Source organism: Anser cygnoides, chromosome W, assembly GCF_040182565.1.
Source record: "Anser cygnoides isolate HZ-2024a breed goose chromosome W, Taihu_goose_T2T_genome, whole genome shotgun sequence".
Classification (NCBI taxonomy): domain Eukaryota; kingdom Metazoa; phylum Chordata; class Aves; order Anseriformes; family Anatidae; genus Anser; species Anser cygnoides.
Window position 1 is genome coordinate 3653038 of NC_089911.1, and position 25967 is coordinate 3679004.

At 69.1% G+C, this 25967-nt stretch overlaps 1 protein-coding gene across 1 annotated transcript in view; it reads right to left on the reverse strand.

The window, feature by feature from the left end:
- Positions 1-832: 832 nt before the first annotated feature.
- LOC136788549 (pecanex-like protein 3) overlaps positions 833-25967 on the reverse strand; it is a 30373-nt gene continuing 5238 nt past the window's right edge. Inside the window, 21 exon segments of the mRNA XM_066987108.1 lie at positions 833-1058; positions 1199-1451; positions 1568-1734; positions 3197-3248; positions 3251-3470; positions 4920-5150; positions 8325-8472; positions 9241-9344; positions 11054-11284; positions 13002-13255; positions 15566-15781; positions 16267-16325; positions 17201-17282; positions 17285-17329; positions 18878-18986; positions 20234-20411; positions 23031-23172; positions 23236-23392; positions 24013-24105; positions 25752-25795; positions 25798-25853. Coding sequence (XP_066843209.1) covers positions 833-1058; positions 1199-1451; positions 1568-1734; positions 3197-3248; positions 3251-3470; positions 4920-5150; positions 8325-8472; positions 9241-9344; positions 11054-11284; positions 13002-13255; positions 15566-15781; positions 16267-16325; positions 17201-17282; positions 17285-17329; positions 18878-18986; positions 20234-20411; positions 23031-23172; positions 23236-23392; positions 24013-24105; positions 25752-25795; positions 25798-25853 — 3067 coding nt within the window.

Genomic DNA, 25967 nt, shown 5'->3' on the forward strand with positions numbered 1-25967 from the left:
CGTGCGACCCCCCCCCCCCCAAAGCCCTCGTGTAAACCGCCGCCATGCGACCCCCCCCCCCCGTGCAAAACCCCCGTGCGTGACCCCCCCCCGTGCCAATCACCTGTGCAAGGCCCCCCCCGTGCAAAGCCCTTCCCATGCAAGCCCCTGCCCCGTGCACAATCCTCGTGCAAGGCCCCCCCCCGGCACCACACACGCCCCCCCCCCCCCCACCAGCCTTGGGGGGGGGGCTCCAGAGCCTGGGGGCACTCGGGGGTGGTGGCGGGGGGGGTCCCTTGAGCGGGGGGGGGGGGTACCGGAGCAGGGGGGGGTCTCTAGGAAAGGGGGGGGGGGTCCTGGAAGAGGGGGGGGGTCCTGGAAGAGGGGGGGGCCGCTCGGTGCCGGGGGGGGCCATGGGGCTGGGGGGGGGGGGGCCCCGCTCGCTCCTACCTCGTCTCCTCCGCTCCCGCCCTGTCGCTGTCGCCGCCGCGGGGGGGGCCGGGGGGGGGCCACGCACCGTGCGCAGGGTGGGGGGGGGGACCGGGGGGGGCCCCCGCTCGCTCCCCGCTGCCGGTGCTGGGACGGGGCCGGCCGAGCTCCCCCCCCCCCCCCCCGCGCCCCCGCCCTTCCCCTCCGCCGCTTCCTCCCCCGGCCGCTGTGACCCCCCCCGGGGCATCCGGGACGCCCCCCCCCCCCCCCCGCCAAATCCCCCCCCCCCCCAGCACAGCGGCGGGAAATACGCTCATTTTGAGTGGTTTTGTGTATTTTTTGTATTTTTCCTTTTTTTTTTGTAATCAACCCCCCCCCGAAAAAAAAAAAAAACACGAAAAAAAAAACAAAAACGAAAAATGCCTCAAAATGAGTCCGAGCCCCCCCCCCCCGGCGGGGGGGCACAGGGGGGGGCACGGGGGGGTCGGTGGCGGGGGGGGGGGCACCCCCGGGTCCTTATTGCTGTCCGTGGGGGGGTCGGGACCAGCCCGGGGGGGTCAGTACTGGTGCTCCAGGAGGGGCTGCGCCGTGGGGCTCTGCTGCTCCTGGGGGGGGGCCGCGGGGGGGCGGGTGCCGGCGTCCGCAGCAGCCTGGGGGGGGGGGGGGGGAGGAAGTAAATGGGGGGGGCAGGTCCACAGATGGGGGGGCCCCCACACCATGTGAACCCCCCCCCCAGTTTGCTGAGGGTCCCAGATTTTTGCCCCCCCCCCCCCCCCCCCCCGCCACTCACCTGTCCCACGGTGCTGGTGCCCCCCCCGGGGGTCGCTGGGGTGCCCGGGGGGGGGGTCCCCGTCGCTGCCCCCCCCCTTGCGGCCGCCCAAGCTCCATTTGCCGCAGGGGCCGTCGTAGGCAAAGGCGGGGGGGGCGCCGGGCCCGGGGGGGGGGGCCTGCAGGCGGGGGGGGCACGGTGGGGGGGTTCTGGCGGCCGTCGCCCCCCCCGAGACCCCCCCAGCCCGGCCCGGGCCTCCCGCTCTGCTCAGGGCCTGTGGGACGGGGGGGGGGGGACACGCTGATGATGGGGGGGGGCACACACCAAGACCCCCCCCCGCCAAACACACACGTGGGGGGGGTGCAGGAGAGGAGGGGGGGGGGCTCCTACCTGGGGGGGGCTGGGTGGTGGCGGGCGGCACGGGGGGGTTTGAAGCCCCCGGGGGGGCCGCGCCGCCCGCCGGGCCGGGGGGGCCGCTGCTGCCCGCGCCCCCCCCGCATTCGACGTCCTCGATGTTGCCCCCGCTGTTGCAGCCGGCGCCGCAGGCCTTCCGCAGCCTGGGGGGGGGCACGGGGGGGTGAGGGGGGGCAGTTTGGGGGTCGGGGGGGCGGTTTTTGGGGTGCAGGAGGGCGGTTTTGGGGTCGGGGGGGGGTCAGGTTTGGGGGCAGTTTGGTCAATCAAACGTGCGTTTGGGGGTCCTGGGGGCAATCTGGGGGGCTGGGGTCTCCTGGAGGCACTTTTGGGGTGCTCGGGGCCAGTTTTGGGGTCCTGGGGCCAGATTTGGGGTGCCCGGAGCCCCCTTTTGGGGTACATGGAGCCCGTTTTGGGGTTCTGAGGCCAGTTTTGGGGTACCCAGAGCTTCTTTTGGGGTGGATGGGGCCAGTTTTGGGGCCGTGGGCCAGTTCTGGGGTGCCCGGAGCCCCTTTTAGGGTACACGGAGCCCATTTTGGGGTTCTGAGGCCAGTTTTGGGGTCCATGGGGCTGGTTTGGGGGTTCTGGGACCTGTTCTGGGCTGCCCTAAGCCAGTTTTGGGGTACACGGAGCCTGTTTTGGTGTTGTGGGGCCAGTTTCGGGGTTCTGAGGCCGGTTCCGGGCTACACGGGGCCCGTTTTGGGCTCTTGGGACCAGTTCTGGGCTGCCCTAAGGCAGTTTTGGGGTACATGGAGCCCATTTTGGTGTCCTGGGAGCCCCTTTTGGGGTACAGGGAGCCCGTTTTGGGGTTCTGAGGCCAGTTCTGGGGTACATGAGACCACTTTTGGGGCACATAGGGCCCATTTTGGTGTTCTGGGACCAGTTCTGGGGTACATGGGGCCACTTTTGGGGTACACGGGGCCGGTTTGGGGATACATGGGCCCACTTTTGGGGTACATGGGGCCACTTTTGGGGTACATGGGGCCCATTTTGGTGTTCTGGGACCAGTTCTGGGGTACAGGGAGCCCGTTTTGGGACTCTGAGGCCAGTTCTGGGCTACATGAGGCCACTTTTGGGGTACACGGGGCCACTTTTGGGGTACATGGGGCCTATTTTGGTGTTCTGGGACCAGTTCTGGGGTACATGAGGCCACTTTTGGGGTACATGGGGCCACTTTTGGGATACATGCAGCCACTTTTGGGGTACACGGGGCCACTTTTGGGGTACATGGGGCCTATTTTGGTGTTCTGGGACCAGTTCTGGGGTACATGAGGCCACTTTTGGGGTACACGAGGCCACTTTTGGGATACACGTGGCCAGTTTTGGGGTACACGGGGCCACTTTTGGGGTACACGAGGCCACTTTTGGGATACACGGGGCCCATTATTGGTGTCCTGGGACCAGTTCTGGGTACATGGGGCCACTTTTGGGATACACGGGCCCACTTTTGGGGTACACGGGGCCATTTTTGGGGTACACGGGGCCAGTTTTGGGATACACGGGCCCACTTTTGGGGTACACCGCGGGGGGCCACTTCCGCCGCACACCGCCCCCCTTGGGGTGCGGGGGGGACCCCCGGGGCGGGGGGGGTGTGTGTGTGTCACTCACCGGCGCCAGGCGGCGGCCAGGCCTCGGGCGAGGCGGCGGGGGCTGAGGGGGGCCCGGCGAGGGCGCGGAGCTGGGGGTGGGCGCCGGCGAAGGAGGTGGTGAGGGGGGAGACGTAGATGGGGTACCCCAGGGGCTGGTCGCAGGCCGAGCTGACGATGTTGCGCAGCGCCTGGCGCGCGTTCTGGATGCTGCCCCGCTCCGGGTTGCGGTTGCGCAGGAAGACCAGCTCCTGCTGCTGCCCGGCCCACAGCCCCCGCACGCACTCCCGGTTCACCTGGGGGGGGGGAAAGGGGGTTACTGGGAGGTGCTGGGAGGCGCTGGGGGGGGATGGGAGGGCACTGGGAGGCGCTGGGGGGAACGGGAGGTGCTGGGGGGGGGATTGGGAAGGAACTGGGAGGCACTGGGAGGTACTGGGGGGCACTGGGAGCTGCTGGGGGGGAATGGGAGGGCACCGGGAGGCGCTGGGGGGGAATGGGAGGTGCTGGGGGGCACTGGGAGGTGCTGGATGGGGGATTGGGAAGGAACTGGGAGGTACTGGGGGGCACTGGAGGTGCTGGGAGGGTGCTGGGAGGGCACCAGGAGGCGCTGGGGGGGTGCTGGGAGGGCACCGGGAAGCGCTGGGGGAGAACGGGAGATGCTGGGGGGGGAACGGGAGGGCATTTGGAGAAGCCTAGGGGGCACTGGGAGGTGCTGGGGGGGAATGGGAGGTGCTGGATGGGGGATTGGGAGGGAACTGGGAGGCACTGGGAGGTACTGGGGGGCACTGGGAGGTGCTGGGGGGCACTGGGAGGTGCTGGGGGGCAATGGGCAGGGGCCAGAGGGGTCCCCACATCCATGTGTCCCCATGTCCCAATGTCCCCACGTCCCCCCGTGCCCCCCCCGTGTCCCCCCGTGTCCCCCCGTCCCCGTGTCCCCCCCGTGTCCCCATGTCCCCCCCATGTCCCCCCATGCCCCCCCCGTCCCCGTGCCCCCCCCGCGTCCCCGTGTCCCCCCTGTGTCCCCATGTCCCCATGTCCCCCCCATGTCCCCCGTGTCCCCCCCATGTCCCCCCGTGTCCCCCCCGTCCCCAAGTCCCCCCCGTGTCCCCATGTCCCCCCCATGTCCCCCCATGCCCCCCCGTCCCCGTGTCCCCCCCTGTGCCCCCCACGTCCCCATGTCCCCCCATGTCCCCCCATGTCCCCGTGTCCCCATGTCCCCGTGCCCCCCACATCCCCACGTCCCCCCGTGTCCCCCCCATGTCCCCCCGTGTCCCTGTGTCCCCATGTCCCCGTGTCCCCCCATGCCCCCCCATCCCTGTGTCCCCCCGTGTCCCCATGTCCCAATGTCCCCATGTCCCTGTGTGCCCCGTGTCCCCGTGTCCCCCCCCGTGTCCCCATGTCCCCCCTGTGTCCCCATGTCCCCATGCCCCCCACGTCCCCATGTCCCCCCATGTCCCCCCCATGTCCCCCCATGTCCCCATGTCCCCGTGTCCCCATGCCCCCCCACATCCCCCCCGTGTCCCCATGTCCCCGTGCCCCCCACGTCCCCATGTCCCCCCCATGTCGCCGTGTCCCCCCAAGTCCCCCCCCGTGTCCCCATGTCCCCCCATGTCCCCATGTCCCCGTGCCCCCCACGTCCCCATGTCCCCCCATGTCCCCGTGCCCCCCCATGTCCCCATGTCCCCATGCCCCCCATGTCCCCCCATGTCCCCCCGTGCCCCCCCCGTGCCCCCGCGCCCCCCCACCTTGATGACGCGGAAGCAGAGGTGCCTGCGGTTGAGGGCCACCACCTTGTACTCGTCGGCGGCCTCGTCGGCCACGCGCCGCAGGGCCAGCAGGGCGGGGGCGTCGGCCAGCACGGCCGCGCGCCACGCGGGGTCGGCCTCGTGCGCGATCACCAGGCCGCCCTCGTGCGCCGCCACCGCCTCGTACAGCGCCGCCGCCTCCTCGTGCTCCTCGGGGGACGCGAAGTGGTCCTGGGGGCACCGCGCCCTTAGCGGGGGGCTCGGGGGGCGGGGGGTGAAGCCCACCCGGGTGGAGCTGCCCCGGTGTTTGCCCCCAGAACCTGCCCCGGGAGGATTTGTAGGGTTTTTTTGGGGTGAAGAACAATTGGATGGATGGAGTCACCCCGGTATTTGCCCCCAGAATCTGCCCCGGGAGGATTTGTAGGTTTTTTTTGGGGTGAAGAACAATTGGATGGATGGAGTCACCCCAGTATTTGCCCCCAGAACCTGCCCCAGGAGGACTTGTAGGGTTTTTTTGGGTGAAGAACACCTGGATGGAGCCCACCTGGATGGAGTCACCCCCAGAACCTCCCCCGGGAGGAGTTATAGGGTCTTTTTTGGGGTGAAGCCCACCTGGATGGATGGAGTCACCCCGGTATTTGCCCCCAGAACCTCCCCAGGAGGAATTATAGGGGTTTTTTTGGGGTGAAGCCCACCCAGGTGGAGCTGCCCCGGTATTTGCCCCCAGAATCTGCCCCGGGAGGACTTGTAGGGTTTTTTTGGGGTGAAGCCCACCTGGATGGAGCCCACCTGGATGGAGTCACCCCCAGAACCTCCCCTGGGAGGAGTTATAGGGTCTTTTTTGGGGTGAAGCCCACCTGGATGGATGGAGTCACCCCGGTATTTGCCCCCAGAACCTCCCCTGGGAGGACTTATAGGGTCTTTTTTGGGGTGAAGCCCACCCGGATGGATGGAGTCACCCCGGTATTTGCCCCCAGAACCTCCCCCAGGGGGATGTTTGGGGTTTTTTTTTGGGGTGAAGCCCACCCAGGTGGAGCTGCCCCGGTATTTGCCCCCAGAACCTGCCCCAGGACGATTTGTAGGGTTTTTTTGGGGTGAAGCCCACCTGGATGGAGCCCACCTGGATGGAGTCACCCCCAGAACCTCCCCTGGGAGGAGTTATAGGGTCTTTTTTGGGGTGAAGCCCACCTGGATGGATGGAGTCACCCCGGTATTTGCCCCAGAACCTCCCCTGGGAGGAGTTATAGGGTCTTTTTTGGGGTGAAGAACAATTGGATGGATGGAGTCGCCCCGGTATTTGCCCCCAGAACCTCCCCCAAGAGGAATTATAGGGTTTTTTTGGGGGTGAAGCCCACCCAGGTGGAGCTGCCCCGGTATTTGCCCCCAGAACCTGCCCCGGGAGGAGTTATAGGGTTTTTTTGGGGTGAAGAACAATTGGATGGATGGAGTCGCCCCGGTATTTGCCCCCAGAACCTCCCCCAGGAGGACTTGTAGGGTTTTTCTTGGGGTGAAGCCCACCTGGATGGAGCCCACCTGGATGGAGTCACCCCCAGAACCTCCCCCGGGAGGAGTTATAGGGTCTTTTTTGGGGTGAAGCCCACCTGGATGGATGGAGTCGCCCCGGTATTTGCCCCCAGAACCTGCCCCGGGAGGACTTGTAGGGTTTTTGGGGCGAAGCCCACCTGGATGGATGGAGTCGCCCCGGTGTTTGCCCCCAGAACCTCCCCTGGGAGGAATTACAGGGTTTCTTTTTGGGGTGAAGCCCACCCGGGTGGAGCTGCCCCGGTATTTGCCCCCAGAACCTGCCCCGGGAGGACTTGTAGGGTTTTTTGGGGTGAAGAACACCTGGATGGATGGAGTCGCCCCAGTATTTGCCCCCAGAACCTCCCCCAGGAGGAATTATAGGGTTTTTTTGGGGTGAAGCCCACCCGGGTGGAGCTGCCCCAGTATTCGCCCCCAGAACCTGCCCCGGGAGGACTTGTAGGGTTTTTTGGGGGTGAAGCTCACACAGATGGAGCTGCCCTGGTATTTGCCCCCAGAACCTCCCCCAGGGGGATGTTTAGGGTTTTTTTTTTGGGTGAAGCCTACGTGGATGGATGGAGTCGCCCTGGTATTTGCCCCCAGAACCTCCCAAGAAGGACTTGTAGGGTTTTTTGGGGGGTTGAAGCCCACCTGGATGGAGCTGCCCCAGTATTCGTCCCCAGAACCTCCCCGGGAGGAGTTATAGGGTCTTTTTGGGGTGAAGCCCACCCGGATGGATGGAGTCGCCCTGGTATTTGCCCCCAGAACCTCCCAAGAAGGACTTGTAGGGTTTTTTGGGGGGGTTGAAGCCCACCTGGATGGAGTCGCCCCGGTATTTGCCCCCAGAACCTCCCCCAGGAAGAATTATAGGGTTTTTTTGGGGTGAAGCCCACCTGGATGGATGGAGTCACCCCGGTGTTTGCCCCCAGAACCTGCCCCGGGAGGACTTGTAGGGTTTTTTTGGGGTGAAGAACACCTGGATGGAGCCCACCTGGATGGAGTCACCCCCAGAACCTCCCCCGGGAGGAGTTATAGGGTCTTTTTGGGGTGAAGCCCACCTGGATGGATGGAGTCGCCCCGGTATTTGCCCCCAGAACCTCCCCCAGGAGGAATTATAGGGGTTTTTTGGGGTGAAGCCCACCCAGGTGGAGCTGCCCCGGTATTTGCCCCCAGAATCTGCCCCGGGAGGACTTGTAGGGTTTTTTTGGGGTGAAGCCCACCTGGATGGATGGAGTCACCCCGGTATTTGCCCCCAGAACCTGCCCCGGGAGGACTTGTAGGGTTTTTTTGGGGTGAAGAACAATTGGATGGATGGAGTCACCCTGGTATTTGCCCCCAGAACCTCCCCCAGGAGGAATTATAGGGTCTTTTTTGGGGTGAAGCCCACCTGGATGGATGGAGTCACCCCGGTATTTGCCCCCAGAACCTCCCCTGGGAGGACTTATAGGGTCTTTTTTGGGGTGAAGCCCACTCGGATGGATGGAGTCGCCCCGGTATTTGCCCCCAGAACCTCCCCCAGGGGGATGTTTGGGGGTTTTTTGGGGTGAAGCCCACCCAGGTGGAGCTGCCCCAGTATTTGCCCCCAGAACCTGCCCCAGGAGGACTTGTAGGGTTTTTTGGGGTGAAGAACACCTGGATGGAGCCCACCTGGATGGAGTCACGCCCAGAACCTCCCCTGGGAGGAGTTATAGGGTCTTTTTGGGGTGAAGCCCACCTGGATGGATGGAGTCACCCCGGTATTTGCCCCCAGAACCTCCCACGAAGGACTTGTAGGGTTTTTTGGGGGGGTTGAAGCCCACCTGGATGGAGCTGCCCCAGTATTCGTCCCCAGAACCTGCCCCGGGAGGCCTCGCAGGGCATTTTTGGGGCGGTGCCCCCCCGCACCTGGTGCAGCTTGAGGGCCATGCGCACGCCGGGGGCCACGACGCGGTGCAGCAGGTCCACGTCGGCGAACACCCACTCGTCCCGCGGCGACGTGATGCGGAAGTCGCCCTTGAAGAGGGCGTGCAGGCCGTACAGGAAGGGCTCCAGGCTGGGGGGGAGGGGGCCGTCAGCGGGGGGGGCAGAACCCCTCCCCGAGCCTTGGGAGCCCCCAGAGCCTTGGGACCCCCCAGAACCTTGGGAGCCCCCCAAGCCTTGGGAGCCCCCGAGCCGTCAGACCCTCCCTCAAGCCGTCAGACCCCCCCAGAGCCTTGGGAGCCCCCTGAGCCTTGGGAGCCCCCATGAGCCTTGGGACCCCCCCCCCGAGTCTTGGGACCCCCCCAGAGCCTTGGGACCCCCCAGAGCCTTGGGACCCCCCGGAGCCTTGGGACACCCCCCGAGCCTTGGTGCCCCCCCCCCAAGCCTTGGGACCCCCCCAGAACCTTGGGAGCCCCCAGAGCCTTGGGAGCCCCCGAGCCGTCGGACCCTCCCCTGAGCCGTCAGACCCCCCCCGAGCCTTGGGACCCCCCCCCAGTACCCCACGGCAGCTTCGCCCCCCACCCCTGCGTCCCCCTGGGGCACCAGGGTGGGTCCCTAAAAGTGCCCACCCCCTCCTCAGGGTGCTGGGGAACACCCCTGTGCCCCCGCCCCCCCCCAAAATGCTGGGGTCCCCCTGCATCCCCGTGCCCCCCCCCCCAAAAGATGCTGGGGACCCCCCACATCCCCCCCCAAAAAAAAACAGGGTCCCCCATTCATCTGTGCCCCCCCCAAAATACCAGGGTTCCCCTCACATCCCTGCGCCCCCCACCTGCACCCAAGCCCCCCCGGGTCCCTGCCCCCCCCGTGCCCCCCCCGGTCCCTGCCCCCCCGCGCCCCCCACCTGGCCGCCATGCCGTGCGAGGCCGTGCCCAGCGCCCGGCGCCCCAGCACGCAGAGCCCGAAGCAGAGGGTGACCAGCGGCGAGTCCCAGGCCTTGTCCACGGGCTGGGGGGGGCGGGGGGGGGAGCGGGGGTCAGCCCCCCCCCCCCCCAACATCCCCACGTGTCCCCAAAGGCCCCCGCGTCCCCCTGTGCCCCCCACGACCCCCCTGTCCCCCACCTCCCCGCGTCCCCATCTCCCCACCTCACCCCCGTGTCCCCATCTCCGCCACCTCCATGTCCCCCCCCCGTGCGCCCCCCCACCTTCCCATCTCCCCCCTGTCCCCATCTCCCCCCTCCCCATCTCCCCTGTCCCCATCTCCCCCATCCCCATTTCCTTGTCCCCCATCTCCCCCCGCACCCCCCACCTCCCCCCGTGCCCCCATCTCCCCCCGCGCCCCCACATCCCCATCTCCCCCCGTGCCCCCCATGTCCCCATCTCCCCCCATCCCCATTTCCCTGTCCCCATCTCCCCCCGTGCCCCCAGCATGTCCCCATCTCCCCCACCTCTGTGCCCCCCCACGTCCCCATCTCCCCCCGTGCCCCCCCACGTCCCCATCTCCCCCGTGCCCCCAGCATGTCCCCATCTCCCCCACCTCTGTGCCCCCCCACGTCCCCATCTCCCCCGTGCCCCCCCACGTCCCCATCTCCCCCCGTGCCCCCAGCATGTCCCCATCTCCCCCACCTCTGTGCCCCCCCACGTCCCCATCTCCCCCCGTGCCCCCCACGTCCCCATCTCCCCCCATGCCCCCCCACGTCCCCATCTCCCCCTGTGCCCCCCCATGCCCCCATCTCCCCCCATCCCCATTTCCTTGTCCCCCACCTGCCCCCGTGCCCCCATCTCCCCCCGTGCCCCCCCATGTCCCCATCTCCCCCTGTGCCCCCCCATGTCCCCATGTCCCCCCCATCCCCATTTCCCTGTCCCCACCTCCCCCCGTGCCCCCCTGTCCCCATCTCCCCCCGTGCCCCCCATCTCCCCCCGTGCCCCCCTGTCCCCATCTCCCCCCATCCCCATTTCCTTGTCCCCCATCTCCCCCGTGCCCCCCCACGTCCCCATCTCCCCCCGTGCCCCCCATCTCCCCCCGTGCCCCCATCTCCCCCGTGCCCCCCCCCATGCCCCCATCTCCCCCCATCCCCATTTCCCTGTCCCCATCTCCCCCCGTGCCCCCACGTTCCCATCTCCCCCCGTGCCCCCCCATGTCCCCATCTCCCCCCATCCCCATTTCCTTGTCCCCCATCTCCCCCCATCCCCATTTCCCTGTCCCCACCTCCCCCCGTGCCCCCCGTCCCCATCTCCCCCCGTGCCCCCCATCTTCCCCCGTGCCCCCCCCATGCCCCCATCTCCCCCCATCCCCATTTCCCTGTCCCCCACCTCCCCCCATGCCCCCCCACGTCCCCATCTCCCCCCGTGCCCCCCCATGCCCCCATCTCCCCCGTCCCCATCTCCCCCCATCCCCATTTCCCTGTCCCCATCTCCCCCCGTGCCCCCCACCTCCCCCCGCGCCCCTCACGCCCCCCACTCCCCCCACCCCCGGACCCTCCATCTCCCCCCGTGCCCCCCCATGTCCCCATGTCCCCCCATCCCCATTTCCCTGTCCCCATCTCCCCCACCTCTGTGCCCCCCACGTCCCCATCTCCCCCCGTGCCCCCCCATGCCCCCATCTCCCCCTCCCCATCTCCCCCATCCCCATTTCCCTGTCCCCACCTCCCCCCACCCCCCTCACGCCCCCCACGCCCCCCACCCCCCCGGCCCCCCCGGCCCCCCCCCCGACGCACGGGGTGCCGGCGGGCGGCGCAGTGCTGGATCCAGCCGAGGAAGGCCTGGCGGAAGGCGGGCAGGCTGGGCCCCCCCAGGCGGGGGTCGAAGTCCTCGTCCACGGCGGGGCTGAAGGCGGGGTCGGGGTCTGCGTAGCCGGGGGCCGTGCAGGGCCGCAGCCCCTCGCGCACCCCCTCGTGCGCCAGCCACTGCTCCAGCTTGGGCGACCGCGTCACGAAGTAGATGATGCTCTGGGGGGGGGGGGGACACGCACGCGGGATCGCCCCTCGCGCGCAGCCCCTCGGCCTCGTGCGAAGCCCCCTCGCCTCTGAGCGAAGCCCGGTGCCCCCGTTCCGATCCCAGTTCCCCCGTTCCAATCCCAGTTCCCCCGTTCAGAGCCCAATCCCCCCAGTTCCGAGCCCAATCCCCCCGTTCCAATCCCAATCCCCCCGTTCCAATCCCAATCCCCCCATTCCAATCCCAAGTCCCTCAGGCAAAGCCCAGTCTCCCTGCGTCCCCCCATTCCAATCCCAATCCCCCATTCAGAGCCCAATCCCCCCAGTTCCAATCCCAATCCCCCCGTTCCAACCCCAAGTCCCTCAGGCACAGCCCAGTCTCCCTGCGTCCCCCGTTCCAATCCCAATTCTCCAATCCAAAGCCCCATTCCCCCACTGCAATCCCAATTCCCCGTTTCAATCCCAGTTCCCCCGTTCCGAGCCCAATCCCCCCAGTTCCGAGCCCAATCCCCCTGTTCCAATCCCAATCCCACCAGTTCCAATCCCAATCCCCCCGTTCCAACCCCAAATCCCTCAGGCACAGCCCAGTCTCTCTGCATCCCCCGTTCCAATCCCAATTCCCCCGTTCCAATCCCAATCCCCCCATTCCAACCCCAAGTCCCTCAGGCACAGCCCAGTCTCCCTGCGTCCCCCGTTCCAATCCCAATTCTCCAATCCAAAGCCCCATTCCCCCACTGCAATCCCAATTCCCCGTTTCAATCCCAGTTCCCCCGTTCCGAGCCCAATCCCCCCAGTTCCGAGCCCAATCCCCCGTTCCAATCCCAATCCCCCCGTTCCAATCCCAATCCCCCCGTTCCAACCCCAAGTCCCTCAGGCACAGCCCAGTCTCCCTGCGTCCCCGTTCCAATCCCAATCCCCCATTCAGAGCCCAATCCCCCCAGTTCCAATCCCAATCCCCCCGTTCCAACCCCAAGTCCCTCAGGCACAGCCCAGTCTCCCTGCGTCCCCCGTTCCAATCCCAGTTCCCCCGTGCAAAACCCAACTCCCCGAATCGAAAGCCCAATTCCCCCCTTCAGAGCCCAACGCCCCCGTCCCAATCCCAATTCCCCCCGTTCCAATCCCAACTCCCCCGTTCCAATCCCAATCCCCCCGTTCCAACCCCAAATCCCTCAGGCAAAGCCCAGTCTCCCTGCGTCCCCCCGTTCCAATCCCAATTCCCCCGTTCCAATCCCAATTCCCCCGTGCAAAACCCAATTCCCCAATTCAAAGCCCAGTTCCCCCCGTTCAGAGCCCAACGCCCCCGTCCCAATCCCAATTCCCCCGTTTCAATCCCAACTCCCCCGTGCAAAACCCAATCCCCCCGTTCCAATCCCAGTCCCCCCAATTCCACTCCCAACTCCCCCATTCCAGTTCCCACTCTCCTAATTCCATTCCCAATTCCCCCCATTGCAATCCCAAATCCCGCGTTCCAATCCCAATTCCCCCCATTCCAACCCCAATTTCCTGGTGCATCCCACACCCCCCAGCTCATCCCACAGCCCCCCAGCGCATCCCACGCCCCCAGCACATCCCACACCCCCCAGCGCATCCCACACCCCCCAGTGCATCCCACACCCCCTGGTGCATTGCACACCCCCACCAGTGCATCCCACACCCCCGGTAAATCTCACCCTCCTGGTGCATCCCACACCCCCCAGCTCATCCCACGCCCCCCCAGCTCACCCCCCCCCACCTTGACGTAGTAGGTGAGCAGCAGGCGGCGCAGGTCGAAGCCCTGCAGCATGGCGCCGGCGCTGTTGTCGCTGATGCTGTAGCCCTCGAGCACGTAGCGGGCGGCCGCCACCTCCCAGGCCAGCCAGCGCTGCCCGCAGGCGGCGTTGAAGGAGAGGGCGTGCGGGGGGTGCCCCGGCGAGCAGCAGCAGCAGCCCTCGTCCTCGTCCACCCCCTCCGTGATGGCCTCCACCTCCCGCTGCTGGCAGTAGGTGCCTGCGGGCGCCGCGGCGTCAGCGGGGGGGACGGGGACGGGGGGGATGTCGTTAGGGACGGGGACGCCCCAGGAACGAGGATCTGGGTGGCCCCAGTCTGTGCCCAGTACCCTCGGAAGGGGACCGGGATGTCACTAGGGACGGGGACGCCCCAATCACCCCAGTAGCAAGGCCATGGGTGGCCCCAGCTTGTCCCCAGTACCCTTGGAAGGGGACAGGGATGTCATTAGGGACAGGGACGTGGGTGGCCCCAGTCTGCCCCCAGTACCCTCAGGAGGGGACTGGGATTTCATTAGGGACAGGGACACCCCAGGAACGAGGATCTGGGTGGTCCCAGTTTGTCCCCAGTACCCTCGGAAGGGGACCGGGATGTCTTTAGGGACGGGGACGCCCCGATCGCCCCACTAGCAAGGCCATGGGTGGCCCCAGTTTGTCCCCAGTACCCTCGGGAGGGGCCGGGATGTCGTTAGGGTTGGGGACACCCCAGGAACGAGGATCTGGGTGGCCCCAGTCTGTCCCCAGAGCCCTTGGAAGGGGACTGGGATGTCATTAGGGACGGGGACGCCCCAATCACCCCAGTAGCAAGGCCATGGGTGGCCCCAGTTTGTCCCCAGTACCCTCAGGAGGGGGCCGGGATGTCTTTAGGGACGGGGACACCCCAGTCACCCCACTAGCAAGGCCGTGGGTGGCCCCAGTCTGTCCCCAGAGCCCTTGGAAGGGGACTGGGATGTCATTAGGGACGGGGACGCCCCAATCGCCCCAGTAGCAAGGCCATGGGGGCCCCAGTTTGTCCCCAGTACCCTCAGGAGGGGCTGGGATGTCATTAGGGACGGGGACGCCCCAGGAACGAGGATCTGGGTGGCCCCAGTCTGTCCCCAGAGCCCTCGGAAGGGGACATTGATGGGGACAGGGATGTCCTTAGGGACAGAGACATCCCAATCAGCCCAGGGACAGGGACGTGGGTGGCCCCAGTCTGCCCCCAGTACCCTCAGGAGAGGACCGGGATGTCATTAGGGACGGGGATGCACCAAAAACGAGGATCTGGGTGGTCCCAGTTTGTCCCCAGAGCCCTTGGAAGGGGACCGGGATGTCGTTAGGGACGGGGACACCCCAGTCACCCCACTAGCAAGGCCATGGGTGGCCCCAGTTTGTCCCCAGTGCCCTCAGGAGGGGACCGGGATGTCTTTAGGGACGGGGACACCCCAGTCACCCCACTAGCAAGGCCATGGGTGGCCCCAGTTTGTCCCCAGTGCCCTCAGGAGGGGACCGGGATGTCGTTAGGGACAGGGACGCCCCAGTCACCCCACTAGCAAGGCCGTGGGTGGCCCCAGTCTGTCCCCAGAGCCCTTGGAAGGGGACTGGGATGTCATTAGGGACGGGGACGCCCCAATCGCCCCAGTAGCAAGGCCATGGGGGCCCCAGTTTGTCCCCAGTACCCTTGGAAGGGGACTGGGATGTCATTAGGGTTGGGGACACCCCAGAAACAAGGATCTGGGTGGCCCCAGTCTGTCCCCAGTGCCCTCAGAAGGGGACCGGGATGTCTTTAGGGACGGGGACACCCCAGAAACGAGGATCTGGGTGGCCCCAGTCTCTGCCCAGTGCCCTTGGTAGGGGACATTGATGGGGACAGGGATGTCGTTAGGGACGGGGACATCCCAATCAGCCCAGGGACAGGGACGTGGGTGGCCCCAGTTTGTCCCCAGTACCCTCAGGAGGGGGCCGGGATGTCATTAGGGTTGGGGACACCCCAGAAACAAGGATCTGGGTGGTCCCAGTCTGTCCCCAGTGCCCTCAGAAGGGGACCTGGATGTCTTTAGGGACGGGGACACCCCAGTCGCCCCAGTAGCAAGGCCATGGGTGGCCCCAGTTTGCCCTTGGGAGAGGACCCTCAGGAGGGGGCTGGGATGTCGTTAGGGACGGGGACACCCCAGAAACGAGGATCTGGGTGGCCCCAGTCTGTCCCCAGAGCCCTTGGAAGGGGACGCCACAGGAGAAAGGGGCGCTCGCGGGGACGGGGACGCCCCGATCGCCCCACTAGCAAGGCCATGGGTGGCCCCAGTGCCCTGGGGAGGGGACATTGGTGGCGACCGGGATGTCTTTAGGGATGGGGACACCCCAAAACACAAGCCCCCAGCCCCAAAACCACCACCGGGGGGGGGACACAGGGACACCAGGGGGCACAACCCACGCCCCCACCCCACCCCAGCTCCCCGGGGGAGCCACCGGCAGCGGGGCCGGGCCCTGACCGAAGCCCCCTGCCCTGTAGCGGGGGGGTCCGTCCCCGTGCCCCCAAATCCGCCCCCCGGCTCACCGCGGAACTCGAGCCCCCGCAGCTGGAAGGTGACGAGGCCGTGGCCGACCTCGACGAGGTGCACGAGGGCGTTGAGGGAGTCGGAGGCGAGCACGAAGCAGTCGCCGGCGGCGGCGGGGCCCCAGCGGCCCAGCTCCAGGTCCCCGCTCAGCGCCCGCTGCAGCGCCCGCGTCAGGTGCTCGTAGAAGATGGAGTTGAGGTTGTTGGCGTCCGAGCCTGGGGGGGGGGGCACGGGGGGGGTCGGGGGGGGTGTTAGGGGGATGGCGAGGGGTTGGGGGGGGAGTTGGGGGGGTATAGGGGGGTCTGGGGGGGTTTGGAGGGGGTTGGAGGGGGTATAGGGGGCTGTAGGGGGAGTATGGGGTGGGGTGGGGTGGGGTGGGGTGGGGGGGGGTCGGGGGGGGCACAGGGGGGTTGGGGGGGGGCACAGGGGGGTTGGGGGGGGTCGGGGGGAGGTGTTGGGGGGTGGCGAGGGGTTGGGGGGGGAGTTGGGGGGTATGGGGGGGGCGTGGAGGGGGTTGGGGGGGGTTGGAGGGGGTATAGGGGGCTGTAGGGGGAGTATGGGGTGGGGTGGGGTGGGGTGGGGTGGGATGGGATGGGGGGTTGGGGGGTGTTGGGGGGTGGCGAGGGGTTGGGGGGGCGTTGGGGGGTATGGGGGGGTGGGGGTGGGGTACGGGGTGGGGGGGGGGCTGTGGGGCACCCACCGGGGTTACGCTCCAGCTGCGCGGCCAGCCGCGTGTTGGAGTGGTCGACCCTCTTGGTGCTGTGGGGGCGGGGGGGGGGGGCATCAGACCCCCAGGGCTGCACCCCCAGACCCCCAGACCCCCCCGAGCCCCCCCAGCCCCTCCAACCCCCCCGCACCCCTCCCTTACAACCCCACAGCCCCCTCTACCCCTCCCAGACACCTCCAGCCCCCGCAGACCCCCCAATCCCCCCAGACCCCCTCAATCCCCCCAATCCCCCCCCCTGCACTCCCAGGCCCCCCGCACCCCCATAGCCTCCCGTGTACCCCCCCTTACAACCCCAGCAGCCCCCGTGCCCCTCCCAGACACCTCCAGCACCCCCAGAACCCCCCAAAGCCCCCTCTCCAGCCCCCCAGCCCCCCCAGCCCCATGCAGCCCCCCCAAGACCCCTCAATCCCCCCAATCTCCCCCCAGCACTCCCAGTCCCCCCGCACCCCCTAGCCCCCGTGCACCCCCCTTACAACCCCATAGTCCCCCGTACCCCCCCTTTACAACCCCATAGCCCCCCGTACCCCCCAGACCCCCTCAATCCCCCCCATCACTCCCAGGCCCCCCCGCACCCCCATAGCCCCCCGTACCCCCCTTACAACCCCATAGCCCCCCGTACCCCCCCTTACAACCCCTGCAGCCCCCCCGTACCCCTCCCAGACCCCCCAATCCCCTCCCAGACTCCCCCAGTCCTCTCCCAGACCCCCCAGTCCCCCCAATCCCCCCCATCACTCCCAGCCCCCCCGCACCCCCATAGCCCCCGCATACCCCTCCCTTACAACCCCATAGCCCCCCATACCCCTCCCAGACCCCCCAACCCCCCCAGACCCCCCCAATCCTCCCCCCAGACTCCCCCCAATCCCCCCCAACCCCCAGACCCCCCCCGCCCCCCCCGGCCCCCCCTCACTTGTAGTCCCGCTCCCAGAACTTGAGGGGCCGCGCGTAGGAGATGAGGAAGACGGCGGAGCCCAGCAGGGGCGCGAGGGGGCCGAGAGCAGCGCCGCCAGCAGCGCCTGCGCCAGCAGCAGCCCCGAGTCTGCCCCGTCAAGGGACAACGGCGGCACCGCGGGACCCCCAGGGACCCCCCGGGACCCCCCGGGACCCCCGACCCACGGGGAGTGACCCCAACCCGTGGGGAGGGACCCCAGGGACCCCCGACCCCACAGGGACCCCCACCCACGAGACCCCCGACCCCACAGGGACCCCCGACCCCACAGGGACCCCCGACCCCACAGGGACCCCCACCCACGAGACCCCCACCCCACGGGAAGTGACCCCAACCCATAGGGAGGGACCCCAGGGACCCCCGCCCCATGGGGAGGGACCCAAGGGACCCCCGACCCCACAGGGACCCCCACCCCACGGGGAGTGACCCATGGGGAGAGACCCTGACCCGCAGGACCCCTACCGGGACCCTGACCCCATAGGAGAGACCCCATAGGAGGACCCCGACCCTATAGGGAGGATCCTGGCCCCATAGGAGATTCCCTGACCCCATAGGGGGAACCCTGACCCCACAGGGGGATCTCTGACCCCACAGGGGATTCCCTGACCCCATAGAAGGACCCTGACCCCATAAGGAAAACCCTGACCCCATAAGGGACCCCTGATTCCCTAGGAGGATCTCTGACACCATAGGAGACCCTTGACCCCATAGGAAGATTCCTGACCCCATAGGAGATCCATGACCCCATAGAAGGACCCTGACCCCATTAGGGGATCCCCGACCCCATAAACGGATCCTTGACCCCATAGGGATTCCCTGACCCCCAGGGGATTCCCTGACCTCTTAAGGAGAACCCTGACCCCATAGGAGACCTCTGACCCCATAGGGATTCCTGACCCCATAGGGGATCCCTGACCCCATAGGGGGAACCCTGACCCCATAAGGGGATCTCTGATCCCATAAGGGAAACCCTGACCCCATAGGGGATCCCTGACCCCATAGGGGAAACCCTGACCCCATAGGGGGAACCCTGACTCCATAAGGGGATCTCTGACCCCATAAACGGATCCTTGACCCCATAGGGATTCCCTGACTCCATAGGGGATTCCCTGACCTCTTAAGGAGAATCCTGACCCCATAGAAGACCTCTGACCCCATAGGGATTCCTGACCCCATAAACGGATCCCTGACCCCATAAGGGGATCTCTGACCCCATAGGGGATTCCCTGACCCCATAGAAGGACCTTGGCCCCATAGGGGGATCCCTGACCCCATAAACGGATCCCTGACCCCACAGGGATTCCCTGACCCCATAGGGGACCCCTGACCCCATAAACGGATCCCTGACCCCATATGGATTCCCTGACCCCATAAGGGGATCCCTGACCCCATAGAAGGACCCTGGCCCCATAGGGGGATCCCTGACCCCATAAGGGGATCCCTGACCCCATAGGGGGATCCCTGACCCCATAGGGGAGACCCCGACCCCACAGAAGAACCCTGACCCTACCGGGGCTTCCGTGACCCCGCGGGAAGACCCCGACCCCGCAGCAGGACCGGGACCCCCTAGGGGAACTCCCCTGACCCCGCAGCGGGACCCTGACCCCCCGGCCCCCCCCGGCCCCCCCGGCAGGATACGGGGCAGGGCGAAGGGCTGGGCGAAGGCGTGGAAGGCCGACCCCCAGGGGATCTGCCAGGGCGCCGTGTAGGTCAGCACGAAGCGCAGCTTGTGCAGCAGGTCCCACAGCTGGGGGCGGGGGGGTCACGGCCCTGCGACACCCCCCCCGACCAGAGCCCCCGGGTGCCCTTCTGCTCCCCCCCCCAAATAACCCCCGGTCCCCCTGCGTATCCGAGCCCCCCCCCCCAAGCTCCGTCCACCCCCTGAAACATCCCCTGGGTACCTGGACCCCCCCCCCAAACTCCTGTGCCCCCCCGAACTGCCCCCCGCCCCCCATAACCCCTGGGTCCCCTCCTCTGTTGTCCCCCCTCTGTTGTCCCCCCCCATGGGTCCCCTCCTGTACCCCAACCCCCCCCCAAACCCCCTCCCACCTCCCCAGTGCCCCCCCAGCCTTTCCCCTCCCCTCCCAACCCCCAAAACCCCCTCCCTCCCCCCAAATCCCCCCCCAACCCCCTCCCACCTCTCACAGCCCCCCCAAATCCCCCCTGGCTCCCCTCCCACCCCCTCAAATCCCCCCCAAATCCCCCCCAAGCCCCCCTCCACCTCCCCCAAACCCCCCCGGCACCCCCTCCCACCCCCCAACCCCCCCCAAACCCCCCTACCACCCCCAGAGCCCCCCAGCCCCTCCCCACCCTTCTGACCCCCCCCAGGCCCCTCTCCCACCCCCTGGCTCCCCTCCCAGCCCCCAAATCCCCCCCGATCCCCTCTCCCACCCCCCAACCCCCCCCCCAAACCCCCCCCTCCCACCCCCCAGAGCCCCCCAGCCCCTCCCCACCCTTCTGACCCCCCCTCCCCAGGCCCCTCTCCCACCCCCTGGCTCCCCTCTCCCACCCCCAAATCCGTCCCCAACCCCCTCTCCCACCCCCGAAATCCCCTCAACACCCCCCCGGCCCCCAGAGCCCCCCAAATCCCCCTGGCTCCCCTCCCGCCCCCTCAAATCCCCCCAACCCCCCTCCCACCCCCCAGAGCCCCCAGCCCCTCCCCACCCTTCTGACCCCCACCCTCCCCAAGCCCCTCTCCCCCCGGCTCCCCTCCCAGCCCCCAAATCCCCCCGATCCCCTCTCCCACCCCCCAAATCCCCCCAAACCCCCCTCCCACCACCCAAAGCCCCCAAATCCCCCCTGGCTCCCTCCCACCCCCCAAATCCCCTCAACACCCCCTCCCACCCCCAGAGCCCCCCAGCCCCTCCCCACCCTTCCGACCCCTGCCCCCCAAGCCCCTCTCCCACCCCCTGGCTCCCCTCCCACCCCCAAATCCCCTCCAAATCCCCCCTCACCCCCCAACCCCCCCCCCCCGCCCCCCGCGCCCCCCCCCACCTTGGCGGCGAGGAAGGCGGCGAGGAAGAGGTCGAGCAGCGGCCCCTGGGACAGGCGGGGGAAGTCGCAGCCGAAGAGCAGGAGGGCGAGGGCCAGGGCGGGGGGCAGCAGGGAGGGGCTGCAGAAAGCCCCCCGCAGCAGCCGCAGCCCCGCCGCCGTCACCAGCAGCGCCCGCGCGCTGGGGGGGGGGGCACAGAGGGTCGGGGGGGGCCACATGGGGTCAGGGTCAGGGGCACGTGGGGGTCGGGGGGGGGCCCAGGGGGTTGGGGGGCTCAGGGGGTCGGGGTCAGGGGCACAAGGGGGTCGGGGGAGGCCCAGGGGGTCAGGGTCAGACGGGGGTCGGGGGGGGACACAGGGGGGTCTGGGGGGGAACAGGGGGTTGGGGGGGCCCAGGGGGTCGGGGTCAGGGGCACAAGGGGGTTGGGGGGGGCACAGGGGGGTCTGGGGGGGAACAGGGGGATTGGGGGGCCCAGGGGGTCGGGGGGCCCAGGGGTCGGGGTCAGGGGCACAAGGGGTTGGGGGGAGCCCAGGGGGTTGGGGGGCTCAGGGGTTAGGGGTCAGGGGCACACGGGGGTTGGGGGGGCACAAGGGGGTCTGGGGGGGAACAGGGGGATTGGGGGGGCCAAGGATCGGGGTCAGGGGCACACGGGGGTTGGGGGGGCCCAGGGGGTCGGGGTCAGGGGCACAAGGGGGTCGGGGGGCCCAGGGGTCGGGGGGGCCCAGGGGTCGGGGTCAGGGGCACAAGGGGGCCGGAGGGGACACAGGGGGGACTGGGGGGGAAAGGGGGTTGGGGGGGGGGAAGGGGGTTGGGGGGCCCAGGGAGTCGGGGTCAGGGGCACAAGGGGGTTGGGGGGGGCCCAGGGGGTCGGGGGGGCCCAGGGGGTAGGGGTCAGGGGCACAAGGGGGTCGGGGGGGGGCACATGGGGGGTCTGGGGGGGGGAACAGGGGGGTTGGGGGGCCCAGGGGGTCGGGGGCCCAGGGGGTTGGGGTCAGGGGCACAAGGGGGCCGGGGGGGACACAGGGGGGTCTGGGGGGGGAAAGGGGGTTGGGGGGGCCCAAGAGGGGGGTCTGTGGGGGGAAACGGGGCTGGGGGGGGGCACAGGAGGTCAGGGGAGGGGGCACAGCAGGTCGGGGGGGCACAGGGGGTTGCGGGGGGGGGGCACGGGGGACACGGGGGGGCACAGGGGGTCGGGGGGCAGCAAGGGGGTGCCCCCGGGGCCCCCCCACTGCGACCCCGGGTCTCATAGAGGGGAGAGGGGGCGGCTGGGGAGGGGGTCGGGTGGGGTGGGACCCCCCAGGAAAGGTGGAAGAGGGACCCCCCCCCACGGGGAAATGGGGGGGGGGGGGAAGATGGGGTGGGGGGAGATGGGGTGGGACCCCTCGGGGGCTACGGGGCCGGGGGGGATGGGGGCAGGGATCCCACGGGTTTCGGGGGGTCCCCTGGGATTTGGGGGACTCCAATGGGATTTGGGGAGCTCCCGGGGGGGTTCGGGGGGTCCCAGTGGGATCCAGGGGGCTCCTACAGACTTTGGGGGCTCCCACGAGATTTGGGGGCTCCCACGGGGTTTGGGGGGCTCCTACAGACTTTGGGGGGCTCCCACGGGATTCGGGGGCTCCCACGGGGTTTGGGGGGCTCCTACGGTGACCGGGGGCTCCCATGGGGTCCCACGGGGTTTGGGGGGCTCCTACAGACTTTGGGGGGCTCCCACGGGATTCGGGGGGCTCCCACGGGGTTTGGGGGGCTCCTACGGTGACCGGGGGGCTCCCATGGGGTCCCACAGGGTTTGGGGAGCTCCTACAGACTTTGGGGGGCTCCCACGGGGTCCCATGGGGTTCGGGGGGCTCCTATAAACTCTGGGGGCTCCCACGGGATTTGGGGGGCTCCCAAGGGTTTCGGGGGCTCCTACAGACTTAGGGGGACTCCCATGAGGTTCGGGGGCTCCCACGGGGTCCCACGGGGTTCGAGGGGCTCCTACAGGCTTTGGGGGGCTCCCACGAGATTTGGGGGGCTCCCACGGGGTTCGGGGGCTCCTATAGACTTTGGGGGGCTCCCACGGGATTCGGGGGGCTCCCACGGGGTCCCACAGGGTTTGGGGGCTCCTACGGCAACCGAGGGGCTCTCATGGGGTCCCACGGGGTTCGGGGAGCACCTACAGACTTTGGGGGCTCCCACAAGATTTGGGGGGCACCCACAGGGTCCCACGGGGTTCGGGGGCTCCTACAGACTTTGGGGGACTCCCACGGGATATGTGGGGCTCCCACGGGATTTGGGGGGCTCCCACGGGGTTCGGGGGGCACCTATAGACTTTGGGGGACTCCCACGAGATTCGGGGGCTCCCACGGGGTCCCACGGGGTTCGGGGGCTCCTACAGACTTTCTGGGACTCCCACGAGATTCAGGGGGCTCCTATAGACTTTGGGGGGCTCCCACAAGATTTGGGGGGCTCCCACGGGGTCCCACAGGGTTCGGGGGGCTCCTACAGACTTTGGGGGGCTCCCACGGGATATGTGGGGCTCCCACGGGATTTGGGGGCTCCCACGGGGTCCCACGGGGTTCGGGGGCTCCTATAGACTTTGGGGGGCTCCCACGGGATATGTGGGGCTCCCACGGGATTTGGGGGCTCCCACGGGATTTGGGGGCTCCCACGGGATTTGGGGGGCTCCCACGGGGTCCCACGGGGTTCGGGGGCACCTATAGACTTTGGGGGGCTCCCACGGGATTCGGGGGGCTCCCACGGGTTTCGGGGGTTGTGTGGGGGTGTCCCGCGGGACGGGGCCGGGTTTCGGGGTGCCCGTACTGCGTGCAGCCGGCGTCGGGGCGCGCGCTGAGCGCCCGCGCGTGCTGGGTGAGGGCGCTGAGCACCACGGCCGGGTGCAGGCAGCGCTCCAGGGCCTGCAGCGCCGCCAGCGCCTTCTCGAACCACGTCACCTGCGCCGCGCCTGGGGGGGGGGACAAAAAATACTCGGGGGGGTCCAGCCGGGCTCGGCCCCCCCCCCCCGGGCTACGTACCGTGCGCCTCGAAGCGGCCGTGGTCGGGGGGCGCAGCAGGGGCCCCGCCAGGCACCCCCAGGGCAGCGGCTTGCGGAGCTGCGGCAGCAGGTAGTGGGCCCCCAGCCCCAGCAGCGCCACCAGCGCGTGCAGCGCCCAGCCCAGCGCCGGCTGTGGGACGGGGGGGGGACAGGGGGTGTGTGGGGGGGGGCACGGCTGTGTGACCCCCCCCCAGAACCCCCGGACCCCCCCCCCAGAACCCCCAGACCCCCCAGAACCCCCAGACCCTCCCGGTGTCCCCCCCGGCCCCAGCAGCGCCCAGCCCAGCGCCGGCTGCGGGGCGGGGGGGACAGGGTGTGTGTGTGTGGGGGGGGGGCACGGCTGTGTGACCCCCCAGAACCCCTGGACCCCCCCCAGAACCCCCAGACCCCCCGAACTCCTAGACCCCCCCCCAGCACCCCCAAACCCTCCCGGTGTCCCCCCCAGCGCGTGCAGCGCCCAGCCCAGCGCCGGCTATGGGATGGGGGGGACAGAGGGGTGTGTGTGGGGGGGCACGGCTGTGTGACCCCCCCCAGAACCCCCAGACCCCCCCCGGCACCCCCAGACCCCCCCCCCGAGCACCCCCAGACCCCCCAGCGTGCCCCCAAGCCCCACCAGTGCCACCAGCGCACGCAGCGCCCGGCCCGGTGCTGGCTGTGGGACGGGGGGGACGGGGGGGGACACGGAGGTGGCGGGGGGGACCCGGCTGTGTGCCCCCCCCCCGGTGACCCCCCAGCCCCCCCCCCCCGTACCTGGAGGGCGATGAAGACGGTGCTGGCGCTGACGGCGAAGGTCAGCACGGCCACGGCCGGGCACACCACCGCGTCCGACAGCAGCACCTCGCGCTGGGGGGGGGCATGGGGGGCACCCACGGGGGCACCCACGGGGGCACCGGGGTCACCAACGGGGCACCAGGGTCCCCAGCGTGTCCCCAGGGCGTCCTCAGGGGCCCCAGGGCGTCCCCAGGGTCCCTGCGGTGTCCCCAAGGTCCCCAACGTGTCCCCAGTGCAGCCCCAGTGTCCCCAGGGTGTCCCCAGTACGTCCCCAGGGTGCCCCCAGGGTCCCCAGGGTGTCCCCAGGGTCCCCAAAGTGTCCCCAGTGTCTCCCCAGGGTGTCCTCAGGCACCCCAGCGTGTCCCCAGAGTCCCCAACGTCTCCCCAGTGCAGCCCCAAGGTCCCCAGTATGTCCCCAGTACGTCCCCAGGGTCCCCACAATGACCCCAATGCAGCCCCAGGGTCCCCAGTGTGTCCCCAGTACGCCCCCAGGGTCCCCAGGGTGTCCCCAGGGTCCCCAAAGTGTCCCCACCGTGTCCCCAGTGCAGCCCCAGGGTCCCCAGGGTCACCATCATGGCCTCAGGGTCCCCAGAACGACCCCAGGGTGTCCCCAGGGTCCCCAACGTGTCCCCAGTGCAGCCCCAGTGTCCCCAGTATGTCCCCAGTACATCCCCAGGGTCCCCAGAATGATCTCAGGGCTCCCTCAGGGTCCCCAGAATGACCCCACGGTCTCCAACGTGTCCCCAGGGCAACCCCAGGGTCCCCATCATGGCCTCAGGGTCCCCAGGGTCCTCAGGCGCCCCAGCATGTCCCCAGAGTCCCCACCGTGTCCCCAGTGCAGCCCCAGTGTCCCCAGTGTCCCCCCAGTACGTCCCCAGGGTCCCCAGAATGACCCCAGGGCGTCCTCAGGGTCCCCAAAATGTCCCCAGGGTCCCCAATGTGTCCCCAGAGCAGCCCCAGGGTCCCCAGGGTCACCATCACGGCCTCAGGGTCCCCAGAACGACCCCAGGGTGTCCCCAGGGTCCCCAAAGTGTCCCCAGGGTCCCCAACGTGTCCCCAGGGCAGCCCCAGGGTCCCAAGAATGACCCCAGGGTGTCCCCAGGGTCCCCAGGGTATCCCCAGTAGGTCCCCAGGGTCCCCAACATGTCCCCAGGGTCCCCAGGGTGTCCCCAGGGTCCCCAACACGGCCCCAGGGTCCCCGACATCTCCTCAGCGAGTCCCCAGGGTCCCTGACCTGTCCCCAAGGTCCCCAGCGTGTCCCCAGGGTGTCCTCAGGGGGCCCCCAGGGTCCCCCCAGGGTCCCCAGCAAGCCCCCCAAATGTCCCCAGGGTGTCCCCAGCGTGGCCCCGGGGTCCCCCAAATGTCCCCAGGGTGGCCCCAGGGAATCCCCAGGGTCCCCAGCACAGCCCCAGGGTCCCCAGGGTGTCCCCAGCGTCCCCTCAGGGTCCCCAAAATGTCCCCAGGGGGGCCCCAGAGTGTCCCCAGGGTCCCCAACCTGTCCCCAGGGTCCCCAGCACGGACCCAACGTCCCTGGGGGGGGGCGTCCCCAGTGTGGACCCAGTGTCCCCAACGCCCCCCCATTGCCCCCCGTGTTTCCCCAGCACCCCCCACTGTCCCCCCGCACCCCCCAATGCTCCCCCTGTCCCCACGGTGTCCCCAACGCCCCCCCCCCCGGTGTCCCCAACGTCCCCCCCGTGTCCCCCCTGGCCCCCCCTCACCAGGGAGCTGCGCAGCTGCTCGGGGAGGGGGTCCTGCACCTCGGGGCCCCCCCGGGGCCGCGGCTCTCGGGCTCGGGGAAGAGCTTGGCACGGATCAGGGACCTGGGGGGGTGGGGGGGGTCAGGGGCGTGTGCCCCCCCCGTGTCCCCCCCACTGCTCCCCAGATCTCCCAGGACCCTCAGGATCCCCCCAGGCCCCTGGACCCCCCATCCACAC